Source organism: Aulostomus chinensis, chromosome 23 (assembly GCF_037954235.1).
Source record: "Aulostomus chinensis isolate RoL2024-O1b breed Wild chromosome 23, RoL_Achi_v1.0, whole genome shotgun sequence".
In the NCBI taxonomy this organism is placed as follows: Eukaryota; Metazoa; Chordata; class Actinopteri; order Syngnathiformes; family Aulostomidae; genus Aulostomus; species Aulostomus chinensis.
The window spans coordinates 7,736,215-7,754,090 of NC_141342.1; the positions used below are offsets into that span (position 1 = coordinate 7,736,215).

The window sequence follows — 17,876 nt, forward strand, 5'->3', positions numbered from 1 at the left end:
GGTGGATGAGGAAGAGGCGGAGGAAGACCAGGAACAATCATGATTGATGACATTCAGGCAACTGTTGCACAACCTGTCCTTGTTCATGGGATGCCAGTGAGGGAAGCAGGAAAAAAAAGAAAAAAAAAAAAAAGAGTCCAAAGACTCAATTTGAGCAGATTTCTTTGTGGCCATCACTGGAGGGCCTTTCAGAGAAGAGAACTTGTTTTTGGTTCTTGCTGCGCAACATTTGACAGACACTGAACTGCACTGGACTGTTCATTACAGTACTATTTTTACTGGCTGTACACATTTCTTGGTGCATTTCCCCCTTCTTTGACTGTGATAATTTGCTAATTAATTTACATTTTATGTTAACTACCTGCCCTGGATGCCATGAGAGTTTCTTTGGTTACCCTTCTTTCATCCTCATCCTCCTGGTAGACGGCAGTAGATTTTTTATCAAGAATGTCTCAGTACATTTTTCCATTCATCCTCCCTTCAGTTACAAGAAGCACCTCCAAACTTCACTTTGTGTAAGGATGATTTTGGGGTGACGTCCAGTGCCATTTGACCTCCAAACATGGTGTGTATCATGGCAGCCAAAGAGTTCAATTTTGGTCTCGTCTGACCAGACTATATCCTCCCAGTATTTCACAAGCTTGTCTAAATGTTGTGCAGCAAACTTTAAAACAAGCTTAAACATGTTTTTTCTTTAGCAATGGAGTTTTGCACGGTGAGCATTCATACAGGCCATGGCTGCTAAGCATGTTGCTCACTGTATACTTTGAAATAATCGTACCTGCTAATTTCAGGTCCTTCTGAAACCGTCCACAAGTGGTCCTTGGCTCTTAGGAGGTAAAAGAACGATCAAAAGAGTTGTCTGTCAGAAATCTTGTGAGGAGCACCAGGTCATTGCCGGTTTATGGTGAAGTGGTGTTTCCGCCTCAAGATTATTGCGCCAACAATGCTCGCTGGAACATTCAGTTTATAAATCCTTCTGTAACCAATGCCATCTGTAGGTTTAGCAACAATAAGGGTGTAAAGGTCTTGAGAGAGCGTTTTGCTTTCACCCATCATGAGACACCTTTTTCTAGGCCATCAGTTGGAACTGAACCAGCTGATATTAATTTGCCCTGTCAAGGCACAGAATTGCTTTCTAATTACTGATAGATTACAGCTGGTGTCTTGCTTTTGTGTGCCTTTATGTGCCTCCATTTCTTCAAGTGTTCAATACTTTTTCCCTGTGTCATTGCATTTTCTTAAACACATCATTTACGGACATTTAAGGTTTGATTTCTTTGCGTGAGTGGGTTGCTACCGACATCTGGTGAAATTTCACGTCAGTAGCACCTTTGGAAATATAATTACTGAGAAAAAGGGTGACGTGTTAAATACTTTACCCGCTGTATTTTTGTAGAACATAAAGGCATCGGGTGTAAAAAAAACAACAACAAAAAACAAAACAACAACAACAAAACAAAACTGATGAACAAAGCAAACAGGGAGAGGACCAGGCCGTTCAACATCGAATAAAAATGGCACGATGAATAATGAGTAGTTTGGAGAGGCTCCATTTGTTTTTAGCACAGTTCCCCCTCCCTCCATGCAAACACCCATGCACCAACCCCTCCAATCCTGCTTCCTTTCTCTGGCTGTTTCATCCCGTTTGTATGCGCCGCATCCAAACTGAAACCAGCCAATTGACTGAACACCTTACACCCCACATGTCAAGCCTTCACCGGATTTCATGACATAATTTCTGTTTAGCAGTCTGGCTGTCGGCTGACCGGCTCTGACGGTAAGTCGTCGTTTATCGATCGGGTTTAGTGGTACGTCCCAGTCTGTTATTCTCTCAGAGAGCCAGGGTGTATCGAGTTGGAGCTTTATTGTACTGGAAAGCCGGGTGGTCGTCCCCACCTCCGAGCACATACTGACAAGCCCCACTCGCGAGCTTTTCATTTTCATCACGTTTTTGGCAACGAGTTGAGTGTCATTTGTGCTGCTCGTCTCCAACTGCTCCAGCATGGGATTGTTCTGGACACAAACCGCCTCAAGGGCTTTTATTTTGTAATGAATTATTTATTCTCTACCAGCCGCACTTTACAGCTCAAAATATAATTAATCACACTCCTTTTTAAAAGGGATCATTGGAAGTTTAAAGCCAAGTGTGTGTGTGTGTGTGTGTGTGTGTGTGTTGTGTGTCTCTGTGTGTGTTTTTGGGAAGTGACGTGTGATGTGTCTCCCATGCTGATTAGGAGGAGCACAGACATCCACAGTGCCCTGCTTTCACAGGGAGGTGCTTTGGCCTTTTGTCTGTCCATTTGAAAGCTCTTCCATCTCTCCTCCTCCCCGACTCCTATCTAGCATCACTTCTCCTTTCACTGCCACCTGACACCTTGCTGATTAAATATTTTATTCACTCGTGACGTAGTCCCTTCACAGGCCTGCTCTGGGCTCAATAATCCAGCTAATGAAAGAGGAGTTAAACAACCAACCACAGGAGCCACAGATGTGTGTGTTCATCGTCATTCGTCATCACTGCATCGACACATTACCAGGAGGATAGAAGCCTCACTCCCCTTCAGCCATTTGTAGGACCTTTTCTCCAAATAAGCAAAAAGAACAGAGAGATTCATGTGATGGTGATTGCCGTCTTTGAAAACTTGGGCTATTTGGATGTGTAACTTCAAATATTTTTTGTTTTTTTTGGTATAGCAATTTTCAAGGAGACATAGTAGACAGTTTCATTTGCTATGGTGTCTGTAAGTTATGTATCAAATAAGTCCTAAGATCAGTTGAAAACCTGGCTCTGGGGGAAAATCATTCTACCGTTTAAGATGACAACATGTTAAAGCAATAGTTCACCCAAAAAGTATATTCTGGCTTTCAAGTACTCAGAAATGGGTGCCTTGATCTCACAAAGACGTTTTTCACTGCAGCGTCACTTTATGTGGCTTCAACATGCAGAAAGAGCTAGCCATGTAGCTTAAGCTGAAAGCTAACTGTGCCTCATGGCCACCAACTACTAACAACGGAACAACTGTCCCAAAATATCTCTTCACAAGCTCTCAGGTGCGTCCTCTATGATAGTCATTGTGATCTTTATGCATCGGTGCACACAGTAATCCACAAACACTTTGATTTGAAAGAAAATCCAAGTAACTACAACTCCTGGTTTGGTATGCATTCACATAGTGCCACCTTTTTTGCGGTCATTCGTGGCAGCAACTTTTTTTGGGCAGTTTTGCTGTTTTTAGTCGTTGGAGGCTCTGGGAAACTAAACATATTCGGTTGGCTTTTTCTGTCCGGAAAAATAATGCAGCACCTAAAAAACGTCTTCAGTTCAAGCGACCTATTTGTGATTTTTTTTTTGAATGACAAAATGTTTCTTTTGTTTTGTTTTAGGCTTTAACTGACGCTTTGTTTCCTGCAGTAGTTGTCATGTTTTTATTTAATTTTCTATTTTTAATGGTTGGCTAGAAAGGGGGACATCTTTGAGGACTGGAAACTTTGGGGATTTCTACATAACTTTGTACAATGAAATACAAGCATGGATTGAGCGTAAACTTGTTTGATTGAGTTTTAGTAGATGTGTCGGTCCAGAAGCTAATCTGTCGGCAAACATTAGCGTTTGATTTTTAAGTCAAGCGTGGGTAGCCAGGTCAATGACCACATTCTGGACTGTCTGTAAGAGTTTGCACCTGCAGTAGGGAAACTGCAGTAGTTGAGGTGAGAGATTGTACCATTGTAAGAGTTGGGTGGCATATTCAGGTCAAGTGAGGCTGGAATTTTTTGGTGCAAAGGGGCAAAACTGGGAGGCTGACGCCCTGTGCACCAGTGGAGGCTCAAACAGACGAGGTCAACAGAGATTGACTAAATGATCTTTATTATTTTTGCAAAACTCCGTTTGTATTATTTTGTTGGTTAATGTTGTGTTGCAAAATTGTACACACTGGCAGCAAAATGTGAACATTATCCAACACAGCTGTCATCTTTTCACACATGACAACTCTAAATTTCACGTTTCGAATGCTGTGACCAGAGCAGTTGGGCAGGATGAAAGGTGGCATGTGGCTCAGTCTACAATGGACAGAAACACACAGAGCGGCAGAGGAGGAAGAGTTTGTTTGAGAGGTGGTGGATGAGGAAGAGGCGGAGGAAGACCAGGAACAATCATGAGTGATGACATTCAGGCAACTGTTGCACAACCTGTCCTTGTTCATGGGATGCCAGTGAGGGAAGCAGGAAAAAAAAGAAAAAAAGAGTCCAAAGACTCAATTTGAGCAGATTTCTTTGTGGCCATCACTGGAGGGCCTTTCAGAGAAGAGAACTTGTTTTTGGTTCTTTGGTTCACCCTTTTTTGACTGCGATAATTCTTTACTAAATGCATTCACGATGAACCTTTTTTTTTAAACTCATTTTTCAAACACCCAGCGTCTTTTTTTTTTTTTTTTAACAGGTCCTGGGCACTACCTATCTCAATCTACTGGGGGAGAGCCCAGAACTGGACTCATGCGTCCCCCTGTCACTAGACAGGGGGGACTTCACCAGTTGGACATCATCATCATTTATAAACTTGTATTTTCTTCATCTACTAATTATTTCCTCTGCTGTGTTCCTATTCCTCTTTTTCTATTTCAGGTATTGTTGCTGTGCTGCACTGAAACAATCCCCTCATTGGTTTCCTCTCCTCCCTCACACACTGGTACCATGCAGGAGGTCTAGCCCTCTTTCCCCTACCTCCTTGTGTGCTGCTGAAGAAAACAAACAGGAAAAAAAAACAAAAACCTCCTGCATCGTGCCAAGATGGCCGATCCTGACCCCTCCTTACCGAGTGACAACCGGCTGCCGCTCACCTCCCCACGCACCCCGCTACAGCTCTCCTTCCCCTTCCTGAGGGAGGGCAGCCGGGTTTGGGAGAGGAAACCTCCACAGCCTGGAGAGTTGCCTAGCCCGCTGCCAACCAAGCGCACCCGCACATATTCAGCGTGAGTTGCAAAGATACAACACTTACCTGAGTCAAGGGTTTTTCTGTTACATATTTATATTATGTCTCTACATCAGCAGCACACCTTGACCACGGGAGTACTTAATTTCATGAGTTTAAGGGTTTATTTATCAACGTTTCCTGTTGTTTTTACTTCCCACTGTCTTCGTTATTCTCTATTTCTCTGCAGGACAGTGCGAGCCAAATCAGGTCCTGTATTTAAAGGGGTTTGTAAGAACTTCTCCAGGTCTCAGGGTCATGGATTCATACACCCCTCTCATGGAGGAGAGGACATCTTTGTCCACATTTCTGAGTGAGAGGCCTTTTGGTTAACTGTGCAAAGTTACGATTTTGGTTCAACATCATATACACATCATGTACAGAGCTCTTGATTACAGTGAGCAATTATAGTATTTGTGAAATTACAATAGCTTCACAAATGAAATAAGTAGGTCTCATCAACTTTTAACTGGCATAGAGGTCATTTTCAGCAATAATCCAATGTAAGAATTGCTTTGAGTTTTGGTTGAGGAAACTCAAAGCAATGCTCTCTCCTGGATTGGCCTGCATGAATGCACCATCCCTGCAGCACTCTGTGACTGAAATTCAGCTTTGGGTCATAATGAAGTGGCCGATAACAACTCTTGTCTCCTGAGGTGCAAATTGGCATCACAAGACATGAAGCACTGGCCCTAGCTTGTTTTTTTTAAGTTAAGTTCAAGTTTCGTGATTTATGTTTTTTGAGCACCTTAAAGAATATATTTTTTCTTTCTTAAAACAATACTCACATTCCTGTGTGTACATTGAAAGAGAAGAAATATCTCATATTGTAATTGTAAGAACAATAACACTAAAATGTGAACTGACACCCGAGACTGTTAAAGATAGGAAACTTAATTATGTCTGCAGTTTTACAATGGACTTTGCCTCCATTTTTAACATAAAAATCAAGGTTAGAAGGATTCTTATGAACTATAAGGACAGGAGGTATATACATTATGTGTGTGTGTGTGTGTGTGTGTGTGTGTGTGTGTGTGTGTATATATATATATATATATATATATATATATATATATATATATATATATATATATATATATATATATATATATATATATATATATATATATATATATATATATATATATATATATATATATATATAAAGTTGGGCTATTAAATGACGTATTCTTGTTTCTGTTCCACTGACAGCATCGAGGGAGAGTATGTGCCTATGGCAGGCGACGAGGTCACATATAAGGTGTGTCCCATCCCTCCCAAGAACCAGAAAATTCAGGCTGTTGAGGTGGTGATCACCCACCTGAACCCAGGCACCAAGCACGAGACCTGGTCAGGCCAGATCATCAGCTCCTAGACCAGCATTCCAGGTGTCAGGTTTGCCAAGGCTCTTGGAATGGAGTCAGGGAATTTTGGATTTAATTTTTATTTTTCCGTGTAGGTGAACTGAGGGACTAAGTCTGCAGCAAGTTCGGGGCTGAGGGATCAGAAGTACTGTTGGGTCAGGGCAAGTCCAGTGTAGGGAGAGCAGAGAGTGGTTGTTTGGGTTGATAATTAAGCTTTGAATGTGTTCCTTTCACAGACACTTTGTAGGTTTAAAAGTTTTGACTTTAGTTTAGGAGTTTATTAGAGTTCAAGGTTGATGCTAGCATTTTTACTAGACTTAAGGGCAATATCTTAGCTCATTATTTGTTGGTGAAGCAACCTTTTAGTTGAGTAGGGATCCATGTTTGGTTTTTTTTAATGGGCCAAAATGCATTTTTAACTGACATGACACAATTTTACCATAAGGACACTCCTTGGGCAGAAATGCTTAAGTTTCAAGGGACCAGTTCTGTAGAACTCTTAACTTTCATCTTGTTTCATATTAGGTGTACAAAATGTTCATTTAAGCCATATTTTGTCTGTATTTACAGCAAATGTCTTGACTCTTGAAGTACACTGAACATAGATTCCAGCTCGTATCAGATCTTGTCTGGTTTAAAGGTTCCCTGTGGTGCTTTCTAAGATCTTGTTTGGACTGCAGACAAATCTAATTTGTTTTGCGAATCAGGTTACTCTCAATTCAGATTTTTCTTCTCCAGTGTTTTTTGGAAATTATATCTGATTTGTCGCGTGCACATATCAGCTGTGTACGACACACATACTTAAGATGGCTGATTTCTGAGGAGAAACAGACTGTGAGGGACATAAAAGATACTTTATCCTGCTTTTACACCTGGCATTAAAATGCATTTTCTGTGACTGGATTGCAATCAGATAGCTTGAATACACGAAGGTGTAAATGCACCCAAGACACACAGGGGACAGATTGGGATTCAGTCAGCCAAACTACATTCCCAGGTGTTCAGGGATGCACTGTGACCACATTCAACTGAGGAGTGAATTCAAATTTGTCTCCAGTCCACACAGAACTATCCTGTGGGCTGAAAAAAACCACCATCAATATGGCAGGAGCCACTGGTGGAGGAGATGGAGGGGGAGGGGTTACTTAAAGCAATGCCCTTGATTGATAGAACGTGCCCCTTTCCCGTGCTATAATATTCTTGGAGTTTGTTTCCCCAGGAAGACGCAATGTTGTGGGTCTGCAGTGACCTTAAAGTTTGACAAACTTCCCAAATGCAATGACAGTTCAAACTGAAATCTCATTACAGTTTGAACTGCATATTTCAGACCATCTCGAGATGTGGTTTGGATCTGAGTCGCAAAAAAATCCAATTTCTTGTAATTTTTGGCTTTTCAGACTGTGTTGAAATTAATCTGGGTATGTAAAAAAAAAAAAAAAAAAATCTGATTTGGGTTTGTAGTCCGAACAAGGTTTAACAAACATTTTGGTTGATCGTGTATTGCATACATCAGTGTTTAGTAGCATATATCAGTTCACCTGAATGTGGACAACATACTGACCCTTTTGTAAAAACGTTGTTCTATTATGTCAGAAACTTTAAAGGGTAGCTGCTCAGATCTGCCTTCATCTCATCTCGCAGCCTTGAGAAAATGTGAATGTTTGACTTGGTCTGACGTGTTGCTTGTGCTTGGCTGCCAAATGTGTGCACTTTTACAAGAAATGACTCACGTTCAATCAAAATGTGTTTTGGCCTCAGGAGCTGGGAGTAGCCGTTTATGTCAAGAATTATTGTCCTGTTTAATATTGTTGCACTACTCTATCTTGTCTATTTGGCAAGAGTAGAAATCCTGTATTATTGTTGCCAGCTCCTATGACGGTCGTATGTTTCAGTGGTAGAGATGTTGAATGAATGAGCCTGCCGCTGAGAAACCAGGCCAGAGGGTTTGGAATTTCGGAAGGAACATCGAGAGTGACAAGGGGAAGAAAACGGGCTGAGGATGGAGTGATTGCTTTTGTTGAAGATGTACCAAGATATGAAATGTTGTGAAGCATGTGAAAGGTAAACTAATCAACTGGACACGTTTAGGGAAAACACTTTCTTGCTTTTTTTTTTTTTTGAGTGCATTAAACAGGACCATTGATGCCACTCTTATGTCTCACTACAGTGATCCCAGTTTATTTTAGTTCATCTTAGCTTCTTTCAAAAAGATGGGAAACAGAGACACAGTTTACCTTCCTTTCTACAAATGAAACAGAGTCTAATTATAAGCACCTCTAAAGCCTACAAATAAGTACTTCTCATTCTTACCGTTCAAAAACATAAAAACGAAATCTATGTGCGATGCAAAAAGTGAAATGTAAAAAACTACAGTCTATAAGCTGAGCTTAGTTGAGACAACTGTCACCTGGCTATGTATTTTCCTTAAATCATGAGTGTGATTAGAACAATTTTGATGCCCAGATTATTCTTATGTTTTTCTATCTTTGTGATAAATATTCAGTCTTTGAGAACAGAATATTTGTACCATTCAGGTTGATTATTTTCTTGATACCAAACATAAAAAGTCAAGAATGACCACATCTAATTGGAAAGAGTTTGGTCCGTTGGAGGAGGACATACTGCTGATTCAGGAAGTCAGAGGTCGAACTTGGGAGTCTAGTAAGTGTCAAGACAGTGGGGGAAAAGCAGTGCAGGAGGTTCATGATGTAAGACTTCAATGAAAAATGATTAACTTATCTTAATTTTTAACTTTTGGAAGGTCATGTGTTTGGTAATTAAAAGCTGAATTTTTAGGTATTTGTGCAAATCTAACCCTTTGAATACGTGGCACACTTCACACCTACGATACAACTGTAGCCTGTTCGAGCCCCGTGGCTTCAGTCATTTCATCGTTATAGGCGGGGGGAAAAATTCCACATTTCTGATCACAAGTTTCTCATGTCTACTTAATCTTTGTCTATTTAATAAGATTTTGGAATTTCAAAATAACCGTTTGTTTTGTTGCGATTGTACGTGTTTGTGTTTCATAAGCGTTTTCAGGTCTCTTGTGCATCTTTGCTCTCGCCGAGAGTGCGTTACAGTGACGTCAAACCCTTGGCGAGAGAAATATATTTGTGTTCACAAGTACTTTTCATTTTTGTCAAATCACTTTTACCCTTGTCTTTGGTCATTAAGGTCAAGTTGGAATAAAACTTGCTCATGTATTCACAGACCTGTGTGAATGTGTGTTTTTAACACAGTACACTGGCTTCTTCCTCTCTCAAGGGACAGCACACAGATTAAATAGGGCAGCTATTTTGAGAGTTCTCCTCACATTGACAAAGTTTTCACCAAAGGCTCTGTTAACTTCTAGATTTCAACCCTTCCTGACATTAACATAACGCACGTACACCAAAGTGGTTTGAACATATCTACAAATTTAAGATTTTGAAAGGATTTTTTTCAACGCATCTTCATGAATGTTTGAACATCATTTGTTCAACAGTGATTTGTTACCAGTGTTGGGACGAACGCGTTATTGCGTTATTAGTGACTGCCAAAAAAGTAACTTTGGCAGTCACTAATAATCTAACGCATTATTTTTTAAAATCAATAAGTCAGTTATAGTTACTAAACGATCCGTTTATTAGTTTATTTTACGTTATTTTACCATCTCGGCTGAGCCACTGTGTTCACTTCCTGTGTCGAGGTGGGGGGGGTGCAAGACACAAGAGGAGAGTGAGTTGCTCTCTGGGGGCGTGTTTGTTTAGAACAGCAAGAACGTGCAAGACGTCATGGCGGAACCCGGGGCGAGTTTCTACACGCGGAAGAACGCTCACTACTTCTCCTTCGCTGAGCAGAAGGAGAAAAGTGTTTATGTGAAATGCAACTTGTGTCTCGGAACTAAGAGCCTCTCTGCGGCCGCACACAGCAGCTCTACTCTGTTAAAGCATCCAGGCACGCAGCACGCTTGTTGCTAAAGCTAGCGGGTCAGGGACCGACACAGACGCCGACACAGATGTCGCCTCACCCCGTGCACCTAAGCAACAGCGCCTGAGTTGTTCTTTTCAACGAGGGAGTGCTGCTGCTAGCCAGGCTAAAGTTAATCAATCAATCACTTTGAAACATCTTAGTGTTTGTATAAATAGGGACTATATTGCTTAGCGGAGTTCAGTGATGAAAATGCATGTCAAGTAGTACAGAGCTTACAATGTTGACAGTTCTGAGTTACTTTTCCTAGTAATGCTTTACTTTTTGGTTTAAATAACTGAGTTAGTGACTGAGTTGCTTTGGAATTGCAGTAACTAGTAACTACAACTAATAACTGTTTTTCAGCAACTAGCACAACACTGTTTGTTACATCTTCCATGTCTCTTAACACCTTCCTTCCCTCCACCCAACCCTGAACACAAAGCCATCAGTTTAAGAAAACAATGGCACTTTGATCCTTTTGTAGCCTTAAGCCGTTATCACCGCAGAATCTCCTCTCATTTCTTACTGAAAATCCTCTTCCGGCACAACTTTCAAGCAATAAGCGTGCGGAGATTTCGTGTGGATGAAAGGCCTTGCTGCGTCATGTCTGATATAAAATCAAAACACTGTTCCAAAGACGTCTTGGCATCTGCAGGCGCCACGCTGTCGACATCTACTGGTCAGTATGGTCAGTAATCCAAAACATACTTTTGAGTGTTAACTAACTGTTAGTAATGTATCCTCATTGTAAAGTTTTACAATGACATTTTAATGGTTTATCCCTTTTCTTATCTGTTAAGAACCACACCTCCTGGAAGTCAGTAAGCTGACACACTTGTAGCTTTTTATTACAGGTTCAAATTTGTCTCTTTGATCTGCAGAAAGGGGCTGCACGGTGGTGCAGTGGTCAGGACTGTGGCCTCACAGCAAGAAGGTTCCAGGTTCGAGTCCCGGCTCGGGCGCGGGATCTTTCTGTGTGGAGTCTCCATGTTCTCCCTGTTCCTGTGTGGGTTCTCTCTGGTACTCCAGCTTCCTCCCACAGTCCAAAGACATCAAGAGGGGACGAGGCTGATTGATACTCTGAATTGACTGTAGGTGTGAATGTGAGTGTGAATGGTTGTCTGTCTCTATGTGTTGACCCTGTGATGGACTGGCGACCTGTCCAGGGTGAACCCCGCCTCTCGCCCGTAGATGCTGGGATAGGCTCCACCCCCCCGCGACCCTTAACAGGAATAAGTGGAAGACGATGATGGATCTGCAATAAATGTTTGCCATCAACAGTGAATGTGGTAAATGTGGTCACCGACTTATGGTTTCAACTGCGTACATAAAAATAAGGGAGCAGAAGATCTCCTGTGACGTTAGTCCATGGACTTAGATTGAATGATGGATAGGATACAATTCAGTGCACTAAATTCCTGTTAAATAATGTATGTGATGAGCAGACATGGGACTGTAAAATCTAATTTAAATGTCACCTTATCATCTACTGATTTAATTGAGGAAAACAGTCTGTATCTCCTATGTCAGGGTGCCCCTGTTTGGAAATAATAAGCATGTTTGCACTGCCAAGAGTGACAACGATTAACAGAACCAAAAGGCAAATCACAGAGTGGTTTCACAGCTCAGGGTGTTATCTGTCTTCAATTTTATGGCCCGACCAACCTTTGCTCTTCTCTTTTTTGTCCATGTTTGGCTTTGCCTGTTGACCTCCAACATTTTACTAGTTTATGCTGTCTGTCTATATTCTCACACACACAGATACTCTTGGACAATTTTTGACTCAGCAGTTATGAAACACACTGTACAAGTTAAATGTAATCTTTGTTTATGATTATTTCCAAACAGTTAACATTTATTTAGTTAACAGTTTATAGTGAAGCAGAAGCATCATATATAAATGTATACATCCATCCATTTTCTACTGCTTAGCAGCCTTCGGCCAAGAGGCGTGATACATTCTGGATGGGTCGCCAGTCCATCTCAGGGCCAACATGTAGGCAGACAATCATTGGCTCTCACAGCAGCACCTACGGTCAATTTAGAGTATCCTATAAACCTGGTCCCCTCTTGCATGTCTTTGGACTGTGGGAGGAAGCCAGGGTACCCGGAAAGAACTCATGCATGTACAGGGAGAACACATACAAGCACAGGGAGAATGCGCAAACTCCATACAGAAGTTCCACACAGCTGGAGCTTCCTTAGGGGGAGAGGTGGTTTAACAACACAGAGGCAGATGTTCACATGGAACTTGTCTCGGGTTAGTCTTTGCCAAAGACTAACCCGAGACAAGTTCCATGTGAACTCCCTCATGTTAGCAGGGTTCCATGTGAACTCCCTCATGTTAGCAGGGTTCCATGTGAACTCCCTCATGTTAGCAGGGTTCCATGTGAACTCCCTCATGTTAGCAGGGTTCCATGTGAACTCCCTCATGTTAGCAGGGTTCCATGTGAACTCCCTCATGTTAGCAGCGTTCCATGTGAACTCCCTCATGTTAGCAGGGTTCCATGTGAACTCCCTCATGTTAGCAGGGTTCCATGTGAACTCCCTCATGTTAGCAGCGTTCCATGTGAACTCCCTCATGTTAGCAGGGTTCCATGTGAACTCCCTCATGTTAGCAGGGTTCCATGTGAACTCCCTCATGTTAGCAGCGTTCCATGTGAACTCCCTCATGTTAGCAGGGTTCCATGTGAACTCCCTCATGTTAGCAGGGTTCCATGTGAACTCCCTCATGTTAGCAGCGTTCCATGTGAACTCCCTCATGTTAGCAGGGTTCCATGTGAACTCCCTCATGTTAGCAGGGTTCCATGTGAACTCCCTCATGTTAGCAGGGTTCCATGTGAACTCCCTCATGTTAGCAGGGTTCCATGTGAACTCCCACATGTTAGCAGGGCCTCACCATTACTCTTCAGCTGAAGGTCAAACACCCTCTCACAGTTCATCTGTTTCTCCAGTTATAGTTTTATTCTACCTCAACTGTCCTGACGCTTTGAATCACTATTGGTGGTAGTTCTTTCCTAATGGAGTGATCTGTGCATAGTTACCAAGGAGCAAATAGCTAAAAATTTTCCTCGTTATCATTGTTTGTGTGTCAAGCCAGTGATTCATGCAGACCTTGGAACAAGAACACTGGGAAGGTTATATGGCCTGCCTCTGTGTTGTTAAAGGTTGTATATTAACAACTTGATGTGGAGTGGACAGGTGAGGAACAGACAAAGCGAATTTGTCAAAAGCTCAACTCACTGGAGAAAGGAGAGAAGGATTCAGGCAAAGGATATCGGGAATGTAGAGCAGAAGATCTGGTGAATTATAATTCATTTAATTCCTGGAATTCTTCTGTGTGGGGAATTTATTGGACTCATCGGACGAAGAAAAAAGAGAAGAGTTGGACTTTCTTTGTTCGTTCGAAAATCTAAATCCCCTACTGGAAACTTTTGATCTGAAAATGGGGATAGGCAGGTGGTGGTTGTGGTTGTGCTCTTTGTGGATTCTTGTTACTTCCTGCTGGGGCATCAGAAGGTGCCTAAAAGGGGTTACAGTCAATGTGATTCTGCTTGATGATGAAGACTCTCCCTGGAGCCTGAAGTTTGTGAAAGGAGAAATACTGAAGGCCATAGAGACAGAGTCCGTCATGAATGGAAATGGTAATACCACAGGACAAGCAGTACAACATGACTACTCTCAGCACTGATGTATATTTTGGGCTTCTCTTTGTCATTTGCATTCTCCTCTTTGATTTCATGGTTGGAGCAATAACTGAAAATGGATATTATTTAGACAGCATTGTAAATGATAAGATATGGATCATTGAATTATTAACCACAAGGAAAAAGTCATGAGGTGGGGGTGGGGGATCAAAATGAGCTTGACACTAGTTCTGCATAATGATCGAATTAGATGTGGTCTGATTAAGCTACAAATTAGGTGTTGGTTTATATTGATATATATTTAGGTATATATTCATAGGCGTCTAGACAGATAACAACAAGGACCACTTATCAGCTATTATCAACACGTTAAACCTTGAACGTGTAGAACCAAGGGCTTAGTTTTCCATGGGCGTGGCCAGACATATCTCCTATCATCGTTTCCGAACAATTTTGTCTTTGCTTCCATGAACATCATGAGTTCAAGAAAAGATGTGAATGAGAATGACACACTGAGGAACTGAATAAGTGGAAAAAAATCGGAATAATTTATTCAAATAGGAATTAAAGATTTTCTGACATACAGGGATAACTATCGTATCATGTGATGCCTATTGTATTGCAACCCAGAACAAAAGAAGATATCCTGAAATATTTGTCTTTGTTTCTTTTACCATGAACCACGCGAAAGGTATGAAGTTTAATCTCACGGCAAACTTTGGTGGCTTCAATACAACATTTTATCGGCATCGTGGCTGCCAGAGCAGCACATGTGAAGGAGTGGATGAGCTGAAAAATCTGATGGTGAGTAACTACAACTTCATATCGCAAACAAGGAAGGTTTTCTCTCAAGCTGTAACATGGAGGTCAAAATGATTTGCTTACCTTACTCTCGGTGGGAGACTGTTCCACACCATGGGCCTGGTCCTCTCATGTTTTTAGTCCTGAGGTGTCACTACCATGCCTTGCTCGGAGGACTTGAGGGACCTATAGAGGTATAGGGCATTCGCAGTTCAGTGATGCAAACTTGGGTGAGAATGATCATGGCCTCAGTGATGAGGGAGAGGACCATGAACTCAGTCTCAATTCACTGAAAGGAAAGAGACTCTGAATCTTTTAAATATCTGAGAAACTGAGAGCTACAGAGACAGACCCGAACTCACCCTCACTGGTGTCTCCTCAGAATTCAGGGGACCTGGGATGTGCTGTACTTGGCCCCACTTGCACGTATGCAACTTTCCAAATGGTTGAGTAAGTCTTGTTTTTCACTTCATCTCAGTTTGAAAGATGTGTACGTCATACGACATGATTTTTCATATATGGTGCAAGGGAACAAACACACAGCTTGAGTGGTTTTGTCATGGATAAGTCTGCCATTGTAAGGGCTACTTTTATCCTCCGTGTAGACATCATATTCTGTCTCCACTGTCTTTTTCTCTGTCAGCGTGGAAAAAGGTCTGAAGCTCAGCACACCTATCATCTCAGCGGGGAGCTTCGGTCTCTCCTGTGATTACACTCTCAACCTGCAGCGCCTTTTGCCACCTGCACGCAAGATATCTGACTTTTTCATCCACTTCTGGAAAGACAACAACAAGATCAAATCTATGTGGGAGACTGCCTATGTTTACAAAAAGCAGAGCAACACAGAGGACTGTTTTTGGTGAGTCTTCATTACATCATGCATGAAATGAACACAAAACAGTATTGTTGGTTGTTTTGTTTTAGAGTTTTGATGCATTTTACTGTTGAAAACTGCCTTGGTTTGTATGCCTTTGCTCAGAACTTATTTCAGACATATCTATGGTAAATGGACTCAATTTTATACAGCGCTTTTCTACCTTAGCGGCACTCAAAGCGCTTTACAGTGTCATCTCATCCACCGTTCACTCACACACTGATGGTGGAGGCTGCCATGCAAGGCGCCAATCTACTCATCAGGAGCAATTATGGGTTCAGTATCTTGCTCAAGGACACTTCCACATGGTCACCGGGGTCGAGGATCCAACCAGGGACCCTTCGGTTGCTAGACGGCCCCTCTACCCCTGAGCCATGCTGCCAGTCTATCTCATTGTACACAAGTGAACTATACTGTTGGTCTCAAGAAAAGCTCCTTTTAGATGAAGCGTTACCTCAAGGATCTGTACTGGACCCTTACTTTGTCATAGAAATTGAGAGGGTTAGGCTTGATAATAGTCTCACTTGTACACAACATGTAGAAAACGCTGCACAAAAATGAAAAAAATAAAAATGGGATTCCCATTACAAGAAATTGGCTACACACACACACACACACACACACACACACACACACACACACACACACACAAAACCCTGAATGAAACAGTTGGCCTGGCCTCAGTAGCAACAAGAATAGGAGGGATTCTCTCAGATTTAAACGCAAAAAGTTGATCACTTCTCATATTAGAATTTACTGCTCATCAGGATGGAGCTCAGGACTTTAAAAAAAATATTGACCTTCCTTTAATTTGCACATTGTAAATCGAACAAATGAAAGATTTTCTTAAAATTGAACATCTCATGCTGCTGCTGAATTTTAAACCTTTATACCATGATTGCTTTTGATTGTCTGGCTATGTAAAACATGTCTTTATCCATTCGTGTTGTTCTGCTACATTACCCAATTAAATAAAGGATATTAACTGAAGGATATTTAAGTAGTCTTCCAATATCAAAATATACAAATGTGACTTATACTCACATTCTGGTTGACCGGGTCAAGTGACAGTTATAATTCACAGTGAGAATTAAATTTGATAAAAACTCAGAGAGATTTTATTCTACAGGTATATAAATGCATTGGATGCAGACTCGAGCAAGTTTGCCCTAAACATTCAGAGAACAGTCCTGCGGAAACAAGATGATCTGAAAGCAGTACTTACATCACCCAGAAACAGGACAAGCAACCGTAAGTTGTAGCACACACCACCCCTCACCAAACGTCACTGCTGAGTTATGAATTGCGAGTGAAAATGCATTCGATGACTTCAATATGACACGGATATTAAGAAGGCATTCACAAGTTTGTCTGTGGCCTCACAGACTTTTCATAACAGAATCATGAGCAGAAACTGTACAAACTGTACAATCAATGTAAACATTTGTTGCAGCTGTCATTCACGTCCATGAAAAAGGGAACTGTTGTAGCTGCGCCAGCTTTGGTCGTCATCCAAAGATGGCTCAGTGCGGTAGATCTGATTAACCAACTACAGAGTAACGCAGAGTAATGTTTCAAGAATTTTAGGATCATATTTTCAACCGATGTATTTAAAAAAAAAAAAAATTCTTCTTCTTTTAAGCATTTTATTGTAACGATTTACATTTTTAGACTTTAACAATTCCTAATATCCATTACAAGTTAGACGCGTGACAGAAACAGATTTGAACTGATTGAATTCTATAAAATAGCTAAAGTGAGCTAAATAAGGCATCGGAGAATATTCAGATTTAATGTGGTGGCAACTTTAGGCTTGTTTGTACTTTCATGTTGTGTATTAATATCATCATAGACAATATGTCCGTCCACAAACCCAAGTACGCCATGGACCTGTTCCCTTACCAGCGTAGAAGGAGAACTCAAAGATGATTGAATTTGCAGGAAAAATTAGTCAGTAGTTGAGATATTTTTAAACCAATCAAATGATGCTAAGTGTGAATACTTTTAAAGTGCTCTAAGTTTAGAATGAAATAATTCCCACTTCTTTAACTGTTGAAGCATTCTGGCTAATGAAAGCAGGACATTTGATGAAGAGCCTGGCGGACAAATTGTTGTTGAAACAAGAACAATATTACTCCAAAAGCTGCCACAAGAATGGGATGGTGACAGTTTTATTAGGTAGGCATTGTTTGTGTCATAAATTCACGTCTGACAAGGCCACCGTGGAGCTCCTGCACAAACTACATGAGCATTGAGGTCAAAGACCA

The 17,876-nt window shown here is 41.4% G+C and overlaps 2 protein-coding genes across 4 annotated transcripts in view; both read left to right on the top strand.

Moving 5' to 3' along the window:
• The first annotated feature begins 1,537 nt into the window (after positions 1–1,537).
• csdc2a (cold shock domain containing C2, RNA binding a) lies at positions 1,538–9,538 on the top strand. Of its 2 annotated transcripts, none has more exons than XM_086194848.1 (4): positions 1,538–1,780; positions 4,624–4,970; positions 5,160–5,282; positions 6,182–9,538. In XM_086194848.1, the coding sequence occupies exons 2-4, from the start codon at positions 4,789–4,791 to the stop codon at positions 6,342–6,344; spliced, it is 468 nt and encodes a 155-aa protein (XP_086050974.1). In that variant the 5' UTR covers positions 1,538–1,780; positions 4,624–4,788; the 3' UTR covers positions 6,345–9,538. The 2 variants fall into 2 exon arrangements, with proteins under 2 accessions (XP_086050974.1, XP_086050975.1); XM_086194849.1 differs by lacking the exon at positions 1,538–1,780 and adding an exon at positions 2,511–2,624.
• Positions 9,539–13,155: 3,617 nt separating this feature from the next.
• The window catches only part of gucy2cb (guanylate cyclase 2Cb), a 25,023-nt gene continuing 20,302 nt past the window's right edge, over positions 13,156–17,876 (top strand). Inside the window, exons 1-5 of one of the 2 annotated variants that reach the window (XM_086196528.1) lie at positions 13,156–13,931; positions 14,626–14,738; positions 15,118–15,185; positions 15,379–15,594; positions 16,739–16,860. In XM_086196528.1, the coding sequence (XP_086052654.1) occupies positions 13,733–13,931; positions 14,626–14,738; positions 15,118–15,185; positions 15,379–15,594; positions 16,739–16,860 (718 nt within the window). In that variant the 5' untranslated portion in view covers positions 13,156–13,732. The remainder of the gene's footprint in view (positions 13,932–14,625; positions 14,739–15,117; positions 15,186–15,378; positions 15,595–16,738; positions 16,861–17,876) is intronic. The other variant, XM_086196529.1, reaches the window with a different exon arrangement.

What these genes read in the sequence shown, in the direction of transcription:
- csdc2a (XM_086194848.1), top strand. Translation starts at nt 4,789, where the DNA reads ATGGCCGATCCTGACCCCTCCTTACCGAGTGACAACCGGCTGCCGCTC. An exon ending in CGCACCCGCACATATTCAGC is followed by an intron (nt 4,971 to 5,159) that starts GTGAGTTGCAAA and finishes ATTTCTCTGCAG; the next exon opens with GACAGTGCGAGCCAAATCAG. An exon ending in ATCTTTGTCCACATTTCTGA is followed by an intron (nt 5,283 to 6,181) that starts GTGAGAGGCCTT and finishes TTCCACTGACAG; the next exon opens with CATCGAGGGAGAGTATGTGC.